The following is a 20,479-nucleotide window of genomic DNA, read 5'->3' on the forward strand; positions in this document are numbered from 1 at the left end:
TTATTTGTGTGTCTGCCACATATATATGGCCAAAGCTTGAGAATTGACTGGGATGAAGACGGCTATAGATTGGATTATAAAGATATTATTCAATCTTTTCTGAACCTTAGAAAGGTTAATAATTCGTGGAAAGATACTCTGAAGTAATGTTTATCAAGAGACGTTTGTTTCTTTACATTTAAGTTCAATTCCCATTCAAGAAAATAAGATTGACATGTGTTACATGAAAATAAGATTGATATGTACATGTTTGTCCCAGGGAGTGGCACTATTAGGGGGTGTGGCTTTGTTGGAGTAGATGTGTCTCTGTGGGCGTGGGCTTTAAGACTGGAGTCCTAGCTTCCTGGAAGCCAGTATTCTGCTAGCAGCCTTCAGATGAAGATGTAGAACTCTCAGCTCCTCCTGCACCATGCCTGCCTGGATGCTGCCATGTTCTTATCTTGGTGATAATGGACTGAACCTCTGACCTATAAGCCAGCCCCAATTAAATGTTGTCTTTATATGAGTTGCCTTGGTCATGGTGTCTGCTCACAGCAGTAAAACCCTAACTAAGACAACATGCTTATACCAAGAAAATACAAAGGTACCACAAGATTAGAGGAAATTCTCAGGGAGGGTCAAAGTAGGGAGCATAATGGAATGATGTGGTAAAAAAGCAGACAAAGAGAGCACGTGGGGTTGGAAAAGAACCATCTAGAAGGAGACAGCATAGGGAAGGCCAGTGGGGGAGGGCAATGACTGACAACAAAGTATAATGACACATACAGATCAAAGTGCCACAAGGGAACCTGTTATTTTGTTTGCTAACCTAGAAAGATTCGTTTTTAAAGTACTGTTATAAAAATGGTTTTCGAAGAGGAAAATCTATGAGTAGATTCATGGAATCATATATCTGGTAGGGTGTCACACTGACTAAGACATTTATGGTGCTGCCATTTTATCACATGATCCTGGGCTTGGCAGTCAGGTGTGTGAGGACCCTGCTCTTCAGAATTCTCCGCCTGGTATCGTTCTTGGTTAGCACGATCCACAGGAGATATCTTGTGCCGTATTTGTAAACTAGCTGCTACCCTCTTGATTTGATTGAAGGGTTGTGAGTGCTTGGCCCTGCTGCAGCTCGCTTCTGTAGCTTCATCACTTGTTTTGCTGGTATGGAGAGGTAACCAGTAGGGATTCCAGTTCTCTGGATGACTTCTCAGCTTCTCAGCCTCCAGGCCTCCTTTCTGCTTAAATTAGTGAAAGAAGCCTCCTTCTCTCCCAGAACTTTCAGAGGAGTTCCTGTTGGTCCTGGTTCCTCTCCTGACTCAGCAGAGGCCTGGTTGTCTCTGCTAGGTAGTGCCACTGCTGCTGATTTCGTGTTTGCTAGTCTGACTCTACCGAACTGGACTGCTTGTGCATCCATGAAGTGTTTGTGAGTGGATTGAGCTGCTGCTGCTACCTGTGAACTGCAACGGCTGATTTCCTGACAATGAGATGGGATTTGTTCCAAAGAACAATTTCTAAACAGGTCCACTTCCCCTGTATCCTTTCTTTTCTACTACCTCTGGTGGGTGGTGGGTGGGCTAGAAGGACGGTTGAAACGTTTAAGAACCATCATTAAAAGTATGCTTTGAAAAATTAAAGTTACAGAGCAACACACAAAACCAGACACAATAGCACATACCTGTAACCCAAGCATTCAGAAAATGGAGGCAAGGGGAACTTGAACTTCTGTTCAAGGTTATGCTTGGCTATATCACAAGTTTGAGGGTCATCCTAGGCTACAGTGATAGCCCATCTGAGAACAAACAAACAAACAAAATGAAAAGGAATACAATTTTAGAATAAGGAACACCAGTGTAAAAGTGTTTACAATAATTTCGAGAATGCATATACACATCTATGTGTGAGTTCTGTTCATGTATATCTATAGAGAGTCCTTAAAATTAAGTTGTTGAGCCTGGTGTGGTGGCACGTGCACTTGGGAAACAGAGGAAGACAGATTTCTGAGTTTGAGGCCAACCTGACCTATAGAGTGAGTTCCAGGATGTCCAGGGCCTTACACAGAGAAAACCTGTCTCCAAAAAAAAAAAAAAACCCTAAATAAATAAATAAACAACACACAAACAAATAAATAAATCATTGAATTTAGATACTAAAATAACGTGCAGTTTATAAAGCAATCGATTTAATTGTTTAATCATCCATTTATACAAATTCATTATTCATAATTCCTTTGATTAGAAACAGCTACTTCTGACTGTGTGACTTTTGGCTGATTTTTCTTTTCTACATATCACTCTTTTTTCCAATTTGCTTTATATCTATAACTTAAGCAAATTGTTTAAAAAGATTTTAAAAAAAGCTGGTTTCTTCCTATGTCAAGAAATGAACATAGACACTCAGAGTTTCTTTTGCTGTATGTGCTTCATTAGACCACATTCTATTCGATGGAAACTCAGGCACACGTGATCCTCACTTGTGCCACCTCTACATCTGCCCAAGGAGGCAGCTAGAAGGAACCAGAAAGGCAGGGAACCTGGACAAGGGAACAATTTTTCCAAGCTTGGCTTCTGGGGACAAGGGAAAAGAGCTTTCTTTGTAGCTGTTAGGACAATATCTCAGAGCAGATTGTTTCGAGTCCTCTTGAAGGATAAGCCACAGATGAAGTCCGGAAGTCCACTGGGAGCTACAGACTATTAGGCCTTTGAGGCCAGAGTGCAGAAAGTAGGAGGTCTGATGGTCTCTGGTCTCTATATCTTCAGAAAGTTCTGGGTATGACTGTGTGTAGAGGGAATGAGAAGAGGTTAGGATGCAGAGACCCAGTGAAGGGCTGTACAGAGACAAATTTTCTAAGGAGATGTGCAAAACAGAGTGAAGACAGGAGGCGGCCTGAACCACAGAAACCCATCAAACTATCCCAAATCAGCCCAGGGGACTTCTTCCTACACATGGACTTTCACCAAAGGTCCTGGATATGCACAGTCCTAATTTTATCTTGACTCAGTGAGGTCTAGACACCATGCTTCTCTGACAAAGATAATCAGTCACAGAGGTTTGTTACTTCCGGGGATGGTATATGGGGGAAGCCAACCTCAAAGACTCTGTAGACCCCCATGGGCTCTACAGAGCCTAGTCCTGGTTCCACTACCTTGAACAAGCTACCTCCCATCTTCCAAATGTCTTGCAATGGGCATGGTACCAGTAGTTCTAATTCTCGTTTTACCAAAGTCCATTCATGCATTCAGTGGGCTGAGGCCAGGGAGGACAAGTGTCCCTGGCTTCCTCTCTAGTCACAGGCTCTGTGGAGATGTGGGAACTTGCAGCAGTCCTCAGAGTTCTTTCTTTTGCTTTGACTCTCTGGAATCTGCCTTTTATAGCCTGATTCCTGGGCCTGACTCTTGGGACCACCAATGTCTTTCCAACACTACCATTAGAATCTAGGGCTTCATTCCAACTGATGAAGTTGCAAAGGAAAAAGCTCAAGAGAGTTTAAGGGACTTCACAATAATGTTAGCATCATCATCCTGACTGAAAACCACCCAAACTGTATAAAGTGATGGCTTTGTAATGATTTTCTTCACATCATGCTCCAACAGCACAACCATAAAAATACTAATGTTTTGTCTTTTGAGATGGCCAATAAGGACTGGTAACACTCGCTCACAGACAGTTTTCTGTAACTGTGGGCCAATCTAATGTGATCTAAAGTGTTGCCCCAAGAGCATTCTACTGTAGAATAGGTCCAGGAAGGAAAGAAAAAGGTGGCAGCCTAGGGAGGGACTGAGCCGCACGTCAGCTCTGTCATTGCTCACCTTCACACACAGCTCCAGCATCCTCGTCATGCCCACAATCAAAGGCCTCGACCTGGTCACATTCAGCCAGGGTCTGTTCTGTGCCGTTGCACAGGGCTACCTGAATGAGCACAGGCAGAGCTTCGTCAACTACTGGAGGATACAGTGCGGCGATTGGTGTGTGCCGGGCTGCTCCACAGCCCAACTCTCGGCACACCACAGCCACGTCCTTCATGTCCCAGCCATCGTCACAAACAGTGCCCCAGTGACCGTCCTGTTCCACTTCTACGCGTCCTTCACAGTGGTGGGGACCATTCACCAAACGCACTTTGGGCGGGGGCTCTGCAAACAGAGTAGGTGAAAGTATATTTAAAAAATGTGCCTACCGTGAAGCACTCCCACATACACAGGTCTTTAGATGCAGTTCATGTTAAAGGTTGGTTGACAGTATCTGGAATCGCCTAAAAGAAAAGTCTGTAGGCACCACCTATCAGCGGTTATCTAGGTCAGGTAGGCTGGTGGCCATACCTATAGGGAACCATTGATTAGGTTAATCGAACTAAGACTTGTCCACTGTGGGTGCTAGTATTCCCTAGGCTGGGATCCCTGACTGCATTAAAAGGAGAAAGATTGCTGTGCACAACTGTTGATAGCTCTGATGATTGTAGATGTGATGTGACAGATGCTTCAAGCACCTGCTGCCTTGACTTCCCTACCATGACCCTTGAACTCTCATCTTTCCCACCATCTCGGGTCACATCACCAATGTTAAGTGAGCCCTACAAAAGCTTCTGCTTACACTGGGAAACACAGAGATTTAGGGTTTTTTTTTATAAGCCAAAAAAAAAATATCTAGAAAACACAGAAGGATATAATTAAATCTTCCCTAATGATAGAAACTGAGATATAGAATGGAGAAAGGCCTGGTTCGATTGTTCTGCGTCCTTTTTTAAATACCTGTTTAATCTCCAATTTCTGCTTATTTGTTATTTGTTTTTACTTAGTTTATTAAGATGGGGATGTCACTTTGTTTCCCAGACTAATCTTGAACTTCAAGCAATCCTCCTGCCTTTGTTACCCACTATGCCCAGGTTTCCTTAAAACATAAAGTTAGAGTTATTAGAAATTAGAAAGGGATTCTCCAACCCTGTCTGTCTGTCTGTCTGTCTGTCTGTCTTTCCTTTGAAGCCCATTTTTGCCTTTAACTCACAATGGTCCTCCTGCCTTAGCTTCCTACACATGTGGGGTTGGCGGCCATGCATCATTATATTCTTTTGATACAGAATCTTTTACATAGTCTCGAGAGGCCTTAAACTCGGATCATTGTTCCTTCTCTGAGATCTCTCAGATAAAATATAGCTACAAGATTAACGTTGGTGGCCAACATTGCTTGTCTGAGAAAGAAGATGGCAGAATGAAGATGAGAGCTTGCAGATCCCAACCCACAGGGAATTACATCTACTACTGATTTCCTGTTAGCATCGCTTATGGGAAGAGGCAGGTCAACTGGGACAAAATTTCTATCATCATCAGCGAGCATACCATCTTAAAACTACTCGGATCTTGGCAAGATCCCCGAAGAAGGCAGATAGCAACATAGGTAATAGTAATGCAGACAAACCAGGAAAGTCACAGGTAATAACAATGATTTTCTAAAGTAGGCTCGGTGGTACCCACCTTCCATCAACTCAGCACTGAGGAGATGGAGACAGGAGGATCGCTGTGAGTTTGGGTTCAGTCTATAATGAGTTCCAGGACAGCCAGGGCTGAATAGTGAGAGCCTGTCTCAACAAAAGCGAAGCAAGGCAAAGCAACAAAACCTTGGTAGATTATAGTTCCCAAAACTTGGTAGATCAATGAGACCAAACACATATAAATAACATTATAGAGACTGAAGTATAAGACTAAATAAGAAAGTAGTTTAAAGAAAAACAATCTAGACTCCATATATACTCCATTCACAAACAAAAACAATTTTCCACAGGAAAATTGATAGCATGCAAAACCATTAACAAAGTTTCAACGATTTCTTTGAAGTAAAAATTCTACAGGCCACATTTTAATAAATGCTAAATACAAGAGCAAAGGTGTATCTAAGAAATTAATAATTAAAGATTGATGCAAAGTTAATTATAAGAAATTATGAGTTCTTTTTAAAAAAGAATTGAGAACCCATGTTACACATATTGTAGACAATAAGCAAGTGAAGATATTATATATCAAAACTTTTAAATAAAAGAGAAAAGCAGTACATGAAGGAAAACAGTTTTAAATATATTTCTTAGAAAACAAAAAAGATGAAAAAGTATTTATGAAATTAAAAAAATGTGAAGTATAAGAAAGAAAATATATAACAGATAAGTAAATGAATTAGAAAAATATTTTGAAATAGTAAACTAATATGAACTTGAAGAATCAAAAAAACCAAAAAGTACAAACAAATGAAACAGTAAATTAATATGGACTTGAAAAATAAAAAACAAGCAAAAACAACACAACCCCAGAATATTTTTAAGATTTATTTCATGTATATGAGCACACTGTAGCTGTCTCAGACACACCAGAAGAGGGCATCAGACCCCATTACAGATGGTTATGAGCCACCATGTGGTTGCTGGGAATTGAACTCAGGACCTCTGGAAGAGCAGTCAGTGCTCTTAACCACTGAGCCATCTCTCCAGCCCCAACCCCAGAATTTTAAAGAGAAAATATAGCTGAAAGATCTCTGGTAAATCTGGTGGGGAAAGGGGGACATCCGGGTACTTTAGACATGGGAAGAGAGCATAGTCACACACTGGAAACTAAACACGGATATAGTGCTCAAGAGTCTGTGACAACTTGGAAAATCTAGACTTCCATATGCCATTCATTTTGTGGGGGAAGGCAGAGAAACAGTTGTAGAGGGAGCTGAATGAGGCGTGTGTGGGCCTACAGTGTGTGCACGCTGAGGGAGGGAGGCAGAGGAGGATGCTGAGTAGCTTCCTCCAGCGCTCTCTGCCTTGTTCTTGGAGACAGGCTCTTTTGCACAGAACCTGGACCTCAGCAGTTCTCAACTGCTAGTCAGCAAAACCCTGCAGTCCTCCTGTCCCCACTTCCCCAAACAACCATGTTGAGGTGGGCTCTGAGGATCCAACCACAGGTCCTCATACACGTGAAGTCAGTGATCTTACCTACCCAGCCATCTCCAAGCCTGATCAGAGTAACCATGTAACAAATGATTGTCTTAAGATAATTTTTAAAATTGAAAAGGCCGATTAACAGAAAAGATTTGACAGTAGAGGTAACACTCTACTGGTCTCAAAGAATCTTTGGCTAGCTCCAAAGACTTCAAGTAGTAGGTAATCTAAATGTTTTAACTTTCTGAACACAGTATTCTCGGCTGCTCCCTGAAACCTTTCCGGTGAAGCTAAGCTATCCCTGGCAAAGACAAACAAACACTCATGTGTTAATAGGATGCCGGGAGTCACAGAGCACATGCTTAGCACACTTGAAATCCTGAGCGTGATACCTAGCACTAAATAAACAGACAGATGCAAACGCCTGAAATAAGACATTAGCAAGTCATATAAAGCCACTGAGATGAGTAAGATGAGCTTAGAAGGGAAGCTCAGTAACTGCTCCACATTACAAAAATCATGAAAAATTTTCTCTCCAATAATGGATTAGAGAAAAACAAATAAAAGATCACGCTGCCATCGGGATGTATTCACACAGTGGCTCTGGCTGCCTTCAGTTCCATCCTTGTACCTGTTCACCGTAGTCCTATTAAATAACCTTGGACAAGCTGCTTAAGTTAAATCTTATTTCTTTGTTTGTGTAACAATTATGTTGCCATGGAAACTAAGTGAAGCTATCTAAATAAGCATTTGAATCCCAGAATCTGTTTTGTTTGCGGCTTTATTTTTTTCTTTTGTTCTTAACTACAAGGGCTAGTGGGAGCTCCCTAGTGGCTCTGAGTGAGCCTCAGTGAACTCTGAGGACATCTGCCTTCTCTCTCCATGCTTTAACTAGGCCACCTGCCACACCACCCAGGTCCCCGGTGTTACACATATGTGATTCAACGAAAAAGCAGACAGGAAGAACAAGCAGTGGACGGTGATGCTACTGTTAAGACTGAAGAGCACACCTTGGGGTAAGGATGGTCCTCAAGCGGAGCTCCAATTTCCGGAAGGGTGCGAGAGTACAAGGAGAGGAAGAAAGCATGGCTCAGCACAATGCAAGCTGCACCCTGGAATGGGACATTAAATTGTCCTACCTGTGACATTTAGCGTTACCACCTCACTGCGCTTGGTCCCCCAGCCATTGTCAGCCTCACAGGAGTAGTTCCCAGAATGCCCTGCAGTCAGAGAGAGCTTAAAGGATGCTTTTCCTCCAAAAGGTGCCGAGGTGTTTGCCAGAGTGATATTTTCGTGATAAAACCGGTACAGAACGGGAGGAGACGCTCTCTTGTCTTCACAGTGAAGCTCGGCCACATCCCCGATGAAGGGTAGGACCCCAGGAACGCTGATGGAGAAGAGAGGCTGCAACACTGGAACTGAGAGCACAGCAGAGATTCAGAGGGAAAGGCTGGGACTCATAGCCTACCTTGTTTTCTCCCAAACTCTCCCACTCCAGCCCCGTGGTGCATTCGTTCCTAAGGTCTCCCTGCTTTATCTAACCATCTACGGAGGTTCCAGCAGAGCGGTTACGCACTGAGGAAGATTTCTGGGGAGCACGCTTCTGGTTACCCCATACCATCTGCCTCCTGTTCCATATCCGTGCCCTCTTTCAGCTCCCGTGCAGCACTTCGACATCCACCACCCAAACAAGAACTCTGCTGTGTTCAAACATCTTCCCAGCCTCTTCCTGCCTTCCTTGTACCTCGTCATCTCTTGGAACACTTTCCCCAGCTAGGAGTCGTTGGGGGATGCCACTCACCTTTCACGGTGATGTTCACTACTGCGCTCTGGACAAGGCCGTAGTTGTTGTCTGCAGTGCAGTAGTATCCTCCAGCATGGCTTTCCCTGATAACAGGGATCTCTAGCTCCACTCTCTGGGAGCGCTGACTTTTACTTCCCACACTTTCCTTCGTGTCCTGCCTGTGCCAGGAGAACATGATTAGCCCCGTGCCTTTAGCCACAGAACAAACAAGGACCAGTGGCTCCCCTTCAAGGCCCAGTGGCTCCCCTTCAACTCCCCAGCCCCTTGAAGGCTGGATCTCCATGGAGACTTGAGATACAGGGATCCCTGTGTGAACAGAAGATAATTGTTAGAGACCAAATAGGGAACTTCACGACAGGTAGAGTCCAGTGTCACTTTCTAGGAATTTTAGCACGTAAATATTTGGAGTTGAGAGTTCACCCTGCTTGCCTGAGTGTTTTTTCATGGGAATGGTGCATACTTAGGGGCATTACCTGGGACCGCTCTGCAATCCCACCAATACTCAGTAGCAATCCTATTCTCAGCTTCCTGCACTTTTCCCTACCCACACTCATGACCACATCCCTCTGGGTTCTGCCCTCTCTTGCCTTCCTTGTGAACCTGAGGCATTAGGAGAGGGGCTGGAATCTCATCTAAAAGGGGGATTTTCTGACCACAGTAACGATTACATCCTGCCATTTAATAGTTGCAGAATCTGAATAAGTCAGTATCTCTAATCTTCTGTTTTCCTCAGTAGCATTTGGATAATCATAGTAACCTCACAGAGTTCTCTTGAAGATTGGTCAAGACACTTACACAAAGCAGTCTCGACCAGCACTGTTCAGTAATGTCAGCTAGTGCTGCTGTTATCCTCTGACAGGGCTGGCTAGGGAGTGCTAGTAAATGTTTAAAGTATAGTCACGGTTTAAATTCTGGGACTCCGTGCTGGCTTTCCTCAGTCAAGTCTCTAACAGCTCTCCTCAGAGACAGAGGCTGGGCTTCACTGACCTTTTGTTTTTCTGAGTAAAGTTATTATTATTGTCTCTTTTCTGAAAGGCAGGGCAAAGTCATTGGAAATTATGCCCCTACAGAAATTAGTGTTCAAGAATCTCGGTGAGCCATGATGTCTTCCACCCTCAGGGATAAGGAGGAGCCTACAATCTGGCTGGTGCTCCTGCTGTCCCTGCCGTACTCAGCCCCATCAGCCCAACCCACAGATGCTCACTCTCCACATCTATATAGGACCGGTAACTCTGCTTTGAGACACTGCGAGAGGCGGTCATTGCTTCACACCAGTAATTTCCTGAGTCTTCCTTCGATATTGCTGAGATTGTAAATTTCGGTGAGGTCCAGCCCGATTGCAAAGTGTGGCCATTTTTGAAGAAGGAATAGCGTAACTGGGTCGTTGCCCTGTCTGAAGGGAGCCTGGTGTTGCAGGACAGGGTCACTGAACTCCCCTCTATGGGCTGCAGGAGGCTGGCAGTCAGCCCAGGTGTTGGAAACAGCTCTGGAGGAAAGGTAGAAAGGACCACCTGTTAGTATAGAAGACCATACAGTTCTCCAGAAGTGCCTTAAGGCAAGACACACGTATCCGTACTCCAGGACAGATTGTCCACTATCATTTATCCACCCCCGGATAGTGTCATAGGCACTGTAGCCTGGCTCTCCTACCCGGACACTCTAGACACAGACACTTGAAGAATGACGCCCCCTACCTTGGACATTAAGCCACTTGGATCCTGTTTCTTCTGTTGTGTCTATAAATAGGAACAATTTCCTATCTGCCTTACAGAAATAGTAGCCACTGTCACCAAGTCCTGCATTGTCAATGGTGTAGCTCGAAGAACCGCTGTAAGTTGCTATGTGATGGCTATTCTTGAAGTACTTCACTCTCTTTATGTCACCATTGTTTTGCCCCGTGCACCTTATAACTACTTGGTCTCCTTCATAAGCATGCTGTGGAACGCTGATGCTCAACCAGTCTGAAAGGGAAGCAGAGGTGCAGACCGTGACAACCTGGACTCCACCTTGATGCCCCTGAGAGGCTGATGACCCACAGCTGCCTGGGCACCCACTAGCTTTGCTAATTTTCTGCCTCAGCGGAGTGGGCTCTACTTCACTGGGTGATTTTTTTCAGACATGCATTTTGTATGCATGTTAATAGATTTTATATTGTAGTTTCCAACTTCCAACAGCTGTACTAACCATGGATTTAAAAGGAGCCCACCGGCTAATGGAGATAGCACAGCTGTGGGATCACAGCTATTCATGAAGTTGGAGCAGGTGGGTCACAGATGCAAAGCTACAGATTAAGTTTGGAGCCAGCTTGGGTGACTTAGACTCCAACTCACAGCCAGCAATAACCAGCGGGGCTGGGCATAGACAGCTTAGTGATGGGGGACTTACCGAACACATGCAAGACCCTGGCTTGAGCCTCAGCACTTCTCTTCTCTGTACTAAAGATTCCACTCGTGTCTACTTACACCTATTGATGTGGTCTCACATCCCCCATGGCAGCCATGATTAACCCCTCTGCTTGTCTCGTGCCTTGGAAACCTTGCTGAGTACCATGATAAACTCAGAGTCCTTCCCATGCACACCAGTCTCCTTTGATAAAATTAGTGGGGCTACTGAGGCACAAGCTCCGGAATCTATGTTTCCAGTCTCTGGAGTCAATTAAAAACTCTTTCGGAAGTGTTTGCAAATTATTGTGATGCTTGGCCCTGTAGCATCCCCACAAAGAAGAAGTGGGGCCTCTACTTAGTCATGCCATTGCTTCCCCTGGCGGGCAGTGGTAACCTGGGATCTAATGAATAGCTCAGGTGTCTTGGATCTGCCACAGCACTCTAGCACTGAACTAAATTCTCAGTTTACCTTCTCATCCTTCAGGATGTTCGGTTTATGTATGTATTTTTCATTGTTCACATATATCAATGTACACCTCTCTACATATCTATATCATGTTTGAGCTGCTCATGCAGATGGTTTCAATAGGACTAAGTGGCCAGCCAAGCTCAAAGGTACCTTCTGTGCAGTTTTTACTGGCTTCGAAAGATAACGGAAGTAGAGGTAGACGCCAGGGCACAAAGGTTGATAAAGAAGTGGTGAAGGCCAGTTTTCTTTTTCCTACATGGTGAGGCTGGCTAATATTTTCCTGTGGGTATTTTAGAAATAAACTCAGCTTGATTAAAGAAATATTTGAGAAGTTTATGAGGCCAAACTGAGAAGATGGAAGGGCTAGGAGACAGAGAAACATTGTAACAGTTTTCCCTGAGACTGAAATAAGGATTTAACTGCAAAACACTTGGGTTAGTGGTCTTAATTTCTGAGATTTTACTTAGAGCTGTTTCCTCAATGTGGCCACAATTATGCATCTGAACACATTTTCTCATAATTTCTGAGAGTTCACTGGATGCCATGAGGTTGCTATAGAGACCTCCCCTACTAAGTATTTTAAAAAACCTTCTTGTTTAAAATTACAAACCTAGGTACAGAAGTATCATCTCCTCTCCATATTGTAGAAGGAATGTGTTCTCAAAGGCTTAAGCAAGGAAGAAAGTATAATTTCCCGGGCTGCCATGAAAGTGTTTTCTTAATTTCATTATATTAAAATTCCAGTAAGAAAGGAAAGCACATTAGGCACTGGATGGCTTCTGTCCCAGTAGGGAACTAAGGGTGTCCTTGCCTTCTGCAGAGCACCAACTTTGCCCCTGCTGCCTCTCTGCTGTAATATATTCTCAATCACCGCTTGTGGTGGCCATGAGGATCTTTTCCCCCAGTGGCTACACGATGGCTTTCCCTTTGCAGCTATTCCTTCCTGTCTGCCAGGTCAGCAGCAAAGGAGAAGTAATTCACTGCCTTGAGGGAGTCAGGACTCTGTCTTCTTCCCATCCAGCAGTAGCTGACAAAACAGAGATGGTATACTCTGCCTTGGCTGACCAAGGGTGAGGAGAGTGCGGTGCCCCAATCCTGCCTCTCTCTTCACCCTAACTCTGCTACCTTCTACTAAAACACTTTACTAGGCAGAGCCTCCCATGCCCAAGTGAGTGAGGTCCCAGAGATCTAAAGGAACAAAGAGAAGACTTGCTTACCCGACTGGACTCCGACAGGAGCTGCAAGGGAACAGAGTCAGAGAGATTACACAGGACCAAGGTCTTCTTAAAAGGTTCTAATCCCCTGAGGACTCCCAAGAACTTCCTTCTCTTTGTCTTTTTGCTTCTTCCTCCCCCTTTCCCTCCTTCATTTCCTCTATCGTTTCCCTCCATCTTTCCTTCATCCTTCCTTCTCTCTCTCGAACAACATTCCTATGGAACCCCGGGTTCATTTTTATAATTCCAAGCATGATATAACCGGTTCTTGTCCGTTTCCAGAAGTTTGTCTTTTGCAAGCAAAATTTCAAGATCTTCAAGTCTCCTCTTCTACCTTTTTAATTTAAATGTATTGAAATTAAAGTTTAATTATATCATTTCCATCATTTTCTCCCTTCTCTTCTCTCGCCCCAACTCTTTCCCAAATTAATGGCTTCTAATTCAGTCTCTCTCTCCCTCCCTCTCTCCCTCCCCCTTTCTCTCTCTCTCTCCGTGTATATATACATATGTGTGTATGTGTGAATATGTATATGATGTATATGTATATACATACATCACACACATCTATATATAATACAATCCAGTCAATCCATGTTACTTGTGTGTGTATATATATATATATATATATATATATATATATATATGATTTTAAGGCTGACCACTTGGTATTGGATAGCCAATCTGGGGGCTCCACCTCGAAATTGTCCAGACTATTTTGCTTAAGGGAAATTACCTACACAGGGGCAATCTAGGTGCCAGGAATATCCACAAAAGAAACAGAAGGTCTGCTCATATTTCATTGGGATTAGTTCCCCTCCTTTCTGCATTCTAGACCTACTATTATGTATGGGGCAGTGTAAGAGAGTCATGCTTATAGGCACGGCCTACAATATCAACTATGGTCAGTCAGGCTTGAAGTCTATGTAGTGTCTAAATGTATGGAGATATGAGTTCAGTTAAAAATGATGAAGCCTGAAGTCGAGTATGAATTTGGGGTGTGATATTTATGTGGGCTGTGTTCACTCTAACGGAAACCACCTTTGAAGCCCTTTTAATGAAAATGCACTGTTTTCCTAAAGATCAAACAGAAATAATAGATAAAAATAACCAGCCTTTAGTAAAGGGACACACACACACACACACACACACAATCACACACACACAATCACACACACACAATCACACACATAATCACACATACACAACCACACACACAATCACACACACATAATCACACACACAATCACACACACACAATCACACACACAATCACACACACACAATCACACACACACAACCACACACACACATAATCACACACACACAATCACACACACATAATCACACACACAAATCACACACACACATAATCACACACACATAATCACACACACAATCACACACACATAATCACACACACATAATCACACACATACAATCACACACACAATCACACACTCACACATAATCACACACACATACAATCACACACACACAATCACACACTCACACATAATCACACACACAATCACACACACACATAATCACACACACACAATCACACACACACAATCACACACACAATCATACACACACATAATCACACACACACAATCACACACACATAATCACACACACAATCACACACACAATCACACACACACAATCACACACACACACACACACACACACACACACACACACACACACACACACACACAGTCTTCTTTTCCTGGGAACCTTGCTCTGCCCAGCTCCCATTTGCATTATACCTGCTAGTACTGGATCAGAAGAAGAAACCCAGTGCTGCACACCCCAGCAGAGAGACATAGCTCGAGTGTCCAGAGTTGCCCAAGCAGAGGTAGTCCTGCCCTGGAACCACCCCAGGCCTTTTCAGCATCCTACCTACCAAAGACCAGAAGCAGCGAGTACAGCAACATGAGACTGGAGGCCAGCGGCTCCCTTCTAGGCAGGCGCAGCTCAAGTCCTTTGGACAGATGGACCAAGGATCTGGGATAGAACACTGAGGTTCAGCAGGGATCTTAACTGAAATAGAAAAAGAAGGAAGTGGCAAAGCTGTCTGTCAATCTGTCCATACCCCAACCCAGTGGGTGCTGCAAACGCAGTCGTCCTTCCTCTTTACCGACGTGCTTCGATACTTGCATTGGTGGGATGTGATGCCTCCTGCGTAGGGTGCCTTCCTTTTATAGACATGGTTTCCGTTGCATTTGACCTGCAGAGAATCCTGAGTTTGGGGCCCACTGAAATTCAAATCAGGCTCTTCGTAGTTTTGAACATTTAAATCTCCTCTTAGCACTCAAGAGACCGTCCCTACTAAGCGTCACCATTGCCAGAGATGGATTGACTCCTCTCCAGAGGTCAGTCCAGACCAGATGATAGAAAAATGGGAACTTGTAAGAAATGATGACAGGTTTAACATGTTATCATTGCTATGTTAACATGTTATGCATGTTCTGGGCACCTAGAAGGTGCATTTTTCTGCTCAAGACTTCCTGTTCATTCAGGAGATGTTTTAGTCAGATACAAGTAGGAATGAAGAATGAAGAAGCAGTATGGACACTGGAAGGTTTATCTCTGAACCGCAGGAGAATCTGAAGGGTTTTGACTCACATAGGAAAATTTCTTCTTCCTCTCTAAATAATGTGGAAGGACAAAGTGCAGGGAGGTTGCATAGCTGGCTATGCCAGTTGGTTTGTGTCTGACACAAACAACAGTTTTCTGGGAAGCAGGACTCTTGACTGAGAAAAATGCTTCTATAAGAGTCGCCTGTAGGCAAGGCGGTAGTGCATCTTCTTGACTAATGGTTGATGTGGGTGGGCTGAGATCTCGGGGAGTTGTACCACTCCCGGCCAAGAGTACTGGACCACATAAGGAAACAGGTTGAATAATGGGGAACAAGCTACTAAGCACGATTCCACCATGGCTTCTGCTTTAGTTCCTGACCCTAGGTTCCTGCCCTGACTTCCCTTCACGATGGACTTACCTGGAACTGTAAGCTGAAATAAACTCTTTCCTTTCCAGAATGCTTTTGGTCATGGAGTTTTTCAATAGTATTACAAACTCTAACTAAGAATATATATATATATATATATATATATACATACATATATATACATACACACACACACACACACACACACACACACACACACACACACATATATATATATATATATATATATATATATATATATATATATATATAACTGGTTTCAGGGATTTTGAGACTAGCTTAGAGTGGGGGTTCCTCAATGGTACCCTACAACTCTCTCCACAATTTGAGTAAAGCTCACGTGTATTGCTTCACTGTCTCGGTGTGGAGAAGACTACTGGGGGAATGGGAAGCATCATTTGAAGTAAAAACTTGAGGGCTTTTTGAAAAGCCAGCTGTGTTAGATGGTGATTGTTGAGACAGACACATACTGGAGTGTTTTTCTAAAACAGACACAGGTGAAAAGATGTTCTGTTAAAGTAAACACATAAAAAGACATATAATAAAGGATTTCTTGCTAACAACACACATATATTGGTTTGCCTTACACTGTGTAGTTGAGCTCCATTTGTTGGGACTCCACAGAAAAAAAACACACCAAAATATCCTTTTGATATGTGGTGGCTTCTTGCCATTTTTTCGGACTGAGGCCGACTGACAAAATGATGTCAACTGATGCAGACTCACATAAAGTTTTGTTAAGACAGACTCGCATATTAAGAAAAGACATGTAGTGAGACAAGACCCATGGAGGACACGTGATGTTCAGAGAGATTATAAGTAAGACTCAACTGACTAAGAGCGGCTTACTTATAGAACTAACTGCACAGCACCGTTTGGTCTCATGTCTTTGATGATCTTTGCTGAGAGAAGCATAGCAAAAAAGTTCTCCTGGCGTCCCTGTTGGTCCTGATCCTGCTAACTTGTGCCTGTTTGGCTGAGGCCTGGTGATCTGATGGGTCTTAGCATTGCTGCTGAGTCCTGTTTGCTATCCTGACTATAAAGCTGGACTGCTGGTGTATTTGTAAAATATTTGTGAGCAGATCAATCTGCTGCTGACCTATAAACTAAACTATGGATTTCCTAACAGCACAGATAAGATTTAAAAACAAACAAACAAACAAACAAACCAGGTCCACTTCCTCCATATCCTTTCTTTTCCACTATCTGTAGTAGGTGGTGGACTAAAAGAGAGGTTAAAAGGTTTAAAACCCATCATTAAAAAATAGACTTTAAAAAATTACAAGTTACAATCATTACAGTAATGGTAATTTTCTCTGTGTTGAATGATATTTAAAGCTTCAGGGAGCAGATCCAATGAATTTAGAAATGGTCCCTCTCAGGACACCAGAACCCATGACTGGAAAAGAAGTTTCTCTGGCAATGTTCTAGGGGGCAGATTTATTTCTGTGCTCATCTCCCAATGGTGCATCCTTTATGCTGGACTCCTATACCCTACCAAACCTAATCGACTGACACTGTCATACAAAGATTTGAAAGAGCAGATTGGAGTGGTTTTCCTTAGTCTAGCACAGGCTCTGAGGGCAAGCCTGGAACACGTGACATGCCTGGACAGTAGGTGATAGCTACAGGAACAACTTTTGGTCTGGCCAATGGCTTAAGTGCACGTAGAGAGACCCAGGGTTCAGTTATAGACACAAAAGGATCCTACTTGTAATAATAATCCAAACTCTCGCCGTTCCAATGCACCCTTGTGTAGGTAGGAGCTCCTGTCTTTCTCTGGGACTAAAGATGGCCAGGAAAACACAAAAGTGCAAGCACAAGGCTCTGCTTTCAACTCTGGAGATCGATGGCATGTAGAGAGTATTGAGAAAGTTGAAGTCACTTTGAAAGAGTAGGTGTCCAAGCACCGTTCCCAAGAATAGAGAGACTCAAGGCTCTAAACTGACATTTGTTTGACATTTGGGTGTCTTTTTGCTATCAGGGAGGGAAAATGGAAATGTCAGCAAGTTGTTCCTGCCTGGGAAAAACCCCCAAGGTCTAAACAGAAAAAGAACAATTCTGTCTGTCTCTCCATCTCTCTGTCTCTCACTGTCTCTGTCTCTCTCCCTTCCTCTTCTCTCCTTCTTCCCTGAGCCCCACCCCTCAGATAAAACCCAGGACCTTGAAGACATAATCAGTTCTACACGCAGTCCCAATGATGTAGTACTCCAGCCTGCCAAAATAAAAATAAAACCCAGTCAGCTCAGGCAGGACAGAAGCTTCTCTCTACCAGGTTTGTCAGGACCACAGGCAGACCTAAGATTAGAGACACTAAGATTCCAGGAAAGGAACTTAGGAAATAAGTAGGTAAAGTGCTCGTTGCACAAGCATGAGATCAGAACTCTAGCAGCCACCTAAAATGCTGGGTGTGTTGGGTAGAGCAGATCTCCAGAGTTTTCTGGCCAGCTAGCGAGAACTCCAATAATAATAAGAATAAGAATAATAATAAGAACAACAACAACAACAACAGTAAGAGTAAGAAAGATATCTGATGTCAAACTGTGACTTCCAAACACACACACACACACACACACACACACACACACACACACACACACACACACACGAGCGTGCACTCCAGGAAGAATATGCATTGCAAAAAGTTACAATAACTTGACATGTCCTTTGCCATTAGAGTCTGACAATAAGGCCTACAATAAGGCCTACAATAAGGCTCTACAATAAGGCCTACAATAAGGCTCTACAATAAGGCTCTACAATAAGGCTCTACAATAAGGCTCTACAATAAGGCTCTACAATAAGGCCTAACTTTGGGGCTTTATGAATTAAGTAATAAGATTCTCTTAGCCTCAAGCTTCATTTCTGAGTTTGGAGTCCAGTGAGAGATTTCCAAAGTAAAGAAAGTGGCCAACTTGTAAAGGACAGACTCTGAACCCCAAATGAGAGTCAACTGCAGTGCTCTGGGTATCTGGGCAGATATAATTTGTGTGTGTGGTGTGTGTGTGTGTGTGTGTGTGTGTGTGTGTGTGTGTGTGTGTGTGTGTGTGTGTATGTTTTGATCAAATCCAAGCTTCCCCTTTTCTGCACTCCAGTTCCTCCCCTATGCTCTATACCCTACCATTTATTCCCTCAAAACTTGATGTATTCACTTATTTTTTAACAGAGTCCACTCAGTGCTGTGCATGTGTATAGGTGTAGGACATTGAGGCCACACCCTTGAAGAAAACAGACTCTCCCTCTCCTGATGGCCACTAGTCGCCAATAGCTCATCAGCTACAGGGGGACCTCTTGACCACCTCCCTGTGTGCTCCACACATGCATTATCTGGCATGACTTGTGCATGCTGTCACAGCTACTGTGAGTTCATACGTGCAACTGCCCTATTGTGTCCAGAAAGCACTGCTCTTGCAGTCTTTCCCACCTCTTCTGAGATGATTCCTGAGCCGCGGGAGGAAGGTGTGTGGTACAGATGTTATAGACTTAGGGCTGAGCGCCCCACAGTCTCTTGTTTTCTGCAAACTGAGTTAGGCTAATGCTGGGTTGATTGTCATCTACGACTGAAAGACACTTCTCTGATAAGGCTGAAGAGATGTGCTGATCAGGTAGAACGATACATCACTGAGAGTTGGTTTAGTACTATTTCACTCATGAAATAATATTTACAGATTCTCCTTTAGGCTCCGTGATTTATCTAACCACATACGTGGATAAAATTTTCCCTTTGGGATTCACAAATGTTCACACTGAGTGTGCCAAGCACAGTGTTTCACGGTTCTAAGGGACTCGTCTCACTAACAGGAGGAAAAGGCGGGCAGACTAGTCACCTCAGTTGTCTGGAACTAACACGGAGTTTTGTGAACTCTCTTTTGGACTCAGGTATCCTAGACTTGGACCTGAAGCCGAGAGCCTTTAAGGCTGATGTGCTGGGAGACAGCCCTGAGAAAGGCTGGCACTCTCTTCGCCAGAGAGCATGGGTATGTGCAGTGCAGGACGACAGACACATGTTTTGAAACAATAACCACGCTGCTTTAGCTAACACCACAAGAAAAATGGGGGCCTATGCCCACAGAGAAGTAGAGAGGGAAGCCTAGATCTCTGAATGATGGGTCCATGGCTGCCCACTCTGTCTTAGAGTGCTGTGGTCAGAGAAGCTTGCTTACTGGTTAAGTAAAGGCTGTGTGAGGTGCCTGCCCAATAGTAATGAAGTGGCCTCTCTTCCCCGTCTGCTTTTTCTATTGCACAGTGACTTAATTCAGTGGCCATTTATATTGTAATAAAAACTCGTAATACAAAATTACAGTTTTAACCAGTTTTAGTGGGTGGCTCTACAACACTGAGTACACTGATGCAGACCTCACCATTATTCATCCAGAGCTTTCCTCTTCCCTAAATCAAGCACTACCCCTTAACATTAGCTCTCCACACCTCCTCCTCCTACCCCACAAACCAGCACGAATAGAGACTGTCACACCCGTGGAATCGCACAGTGTTTGGTTTGTGTGTGTGGCTGGTTTATTTCACTTATCGTAATACCCTGAGAATTTATCTGTATTGGAGGAAGTGTCACGATTCTCTTTCTTCTTCTTCTTTTTTTTTTTTTTTTTTTGGTTCTTTTTCCCGGAGCTGGGGACCGAACCCAGGGCCTTGCGCTTCCTAGGTAAGCGCTCTAACCACTGAGATAAATCCCCAGCCCTTTTTTTTTTAAAGATTTATTTATTATGTATATACATGAGTACACTGTG

At 43.6% G+C, this 20,479-nt stretch overlaps 1 protein-coding gene across 1 annotated transcript; it reads right to left on the minus strand.

Annotated features, from left to right (window-relative positions):
* Nucleotides 1–2,131: 2,131 nt before the first annotated feature.
* Nucleotides 2,132–14,823, minus strand: Fcrl2 (Fc receptor-like 2). Its single transcript, NM_001107702.1, is given in 8 exon segments — nt 2,132–2,760; nt 3,795–4,115; nt 8,029–8,307; nt 8,691–8,999; nt 9,898–10,179; nt 10,388–10,654; nt 12,764–12,784; nt 14,670–14,823. Coding segments are annotated over 8 exon segments (1,530 nt in total). The 5' UTR covers nt 14,701–14,823; the 3' UTR covers nt 2,132–2,740.
* Nucleotides 14,824–20,479: the final 5,656 nt, after the last annotated feature.

This window comes from Rattus norvegicus, chromosome 2, assembly GCF_021556685.1.
Source record: "Rattus norvegicus strain SHRSP/BbbUtx chromosome 2, alternate assembly SHRSP_T2T, whole genome shotgun sequence".
NCBI lineage: Eukaryota > Metazoa > Chordata > Mammalia > Rodentia > Muridae > Rattus > Rattus norvegicus.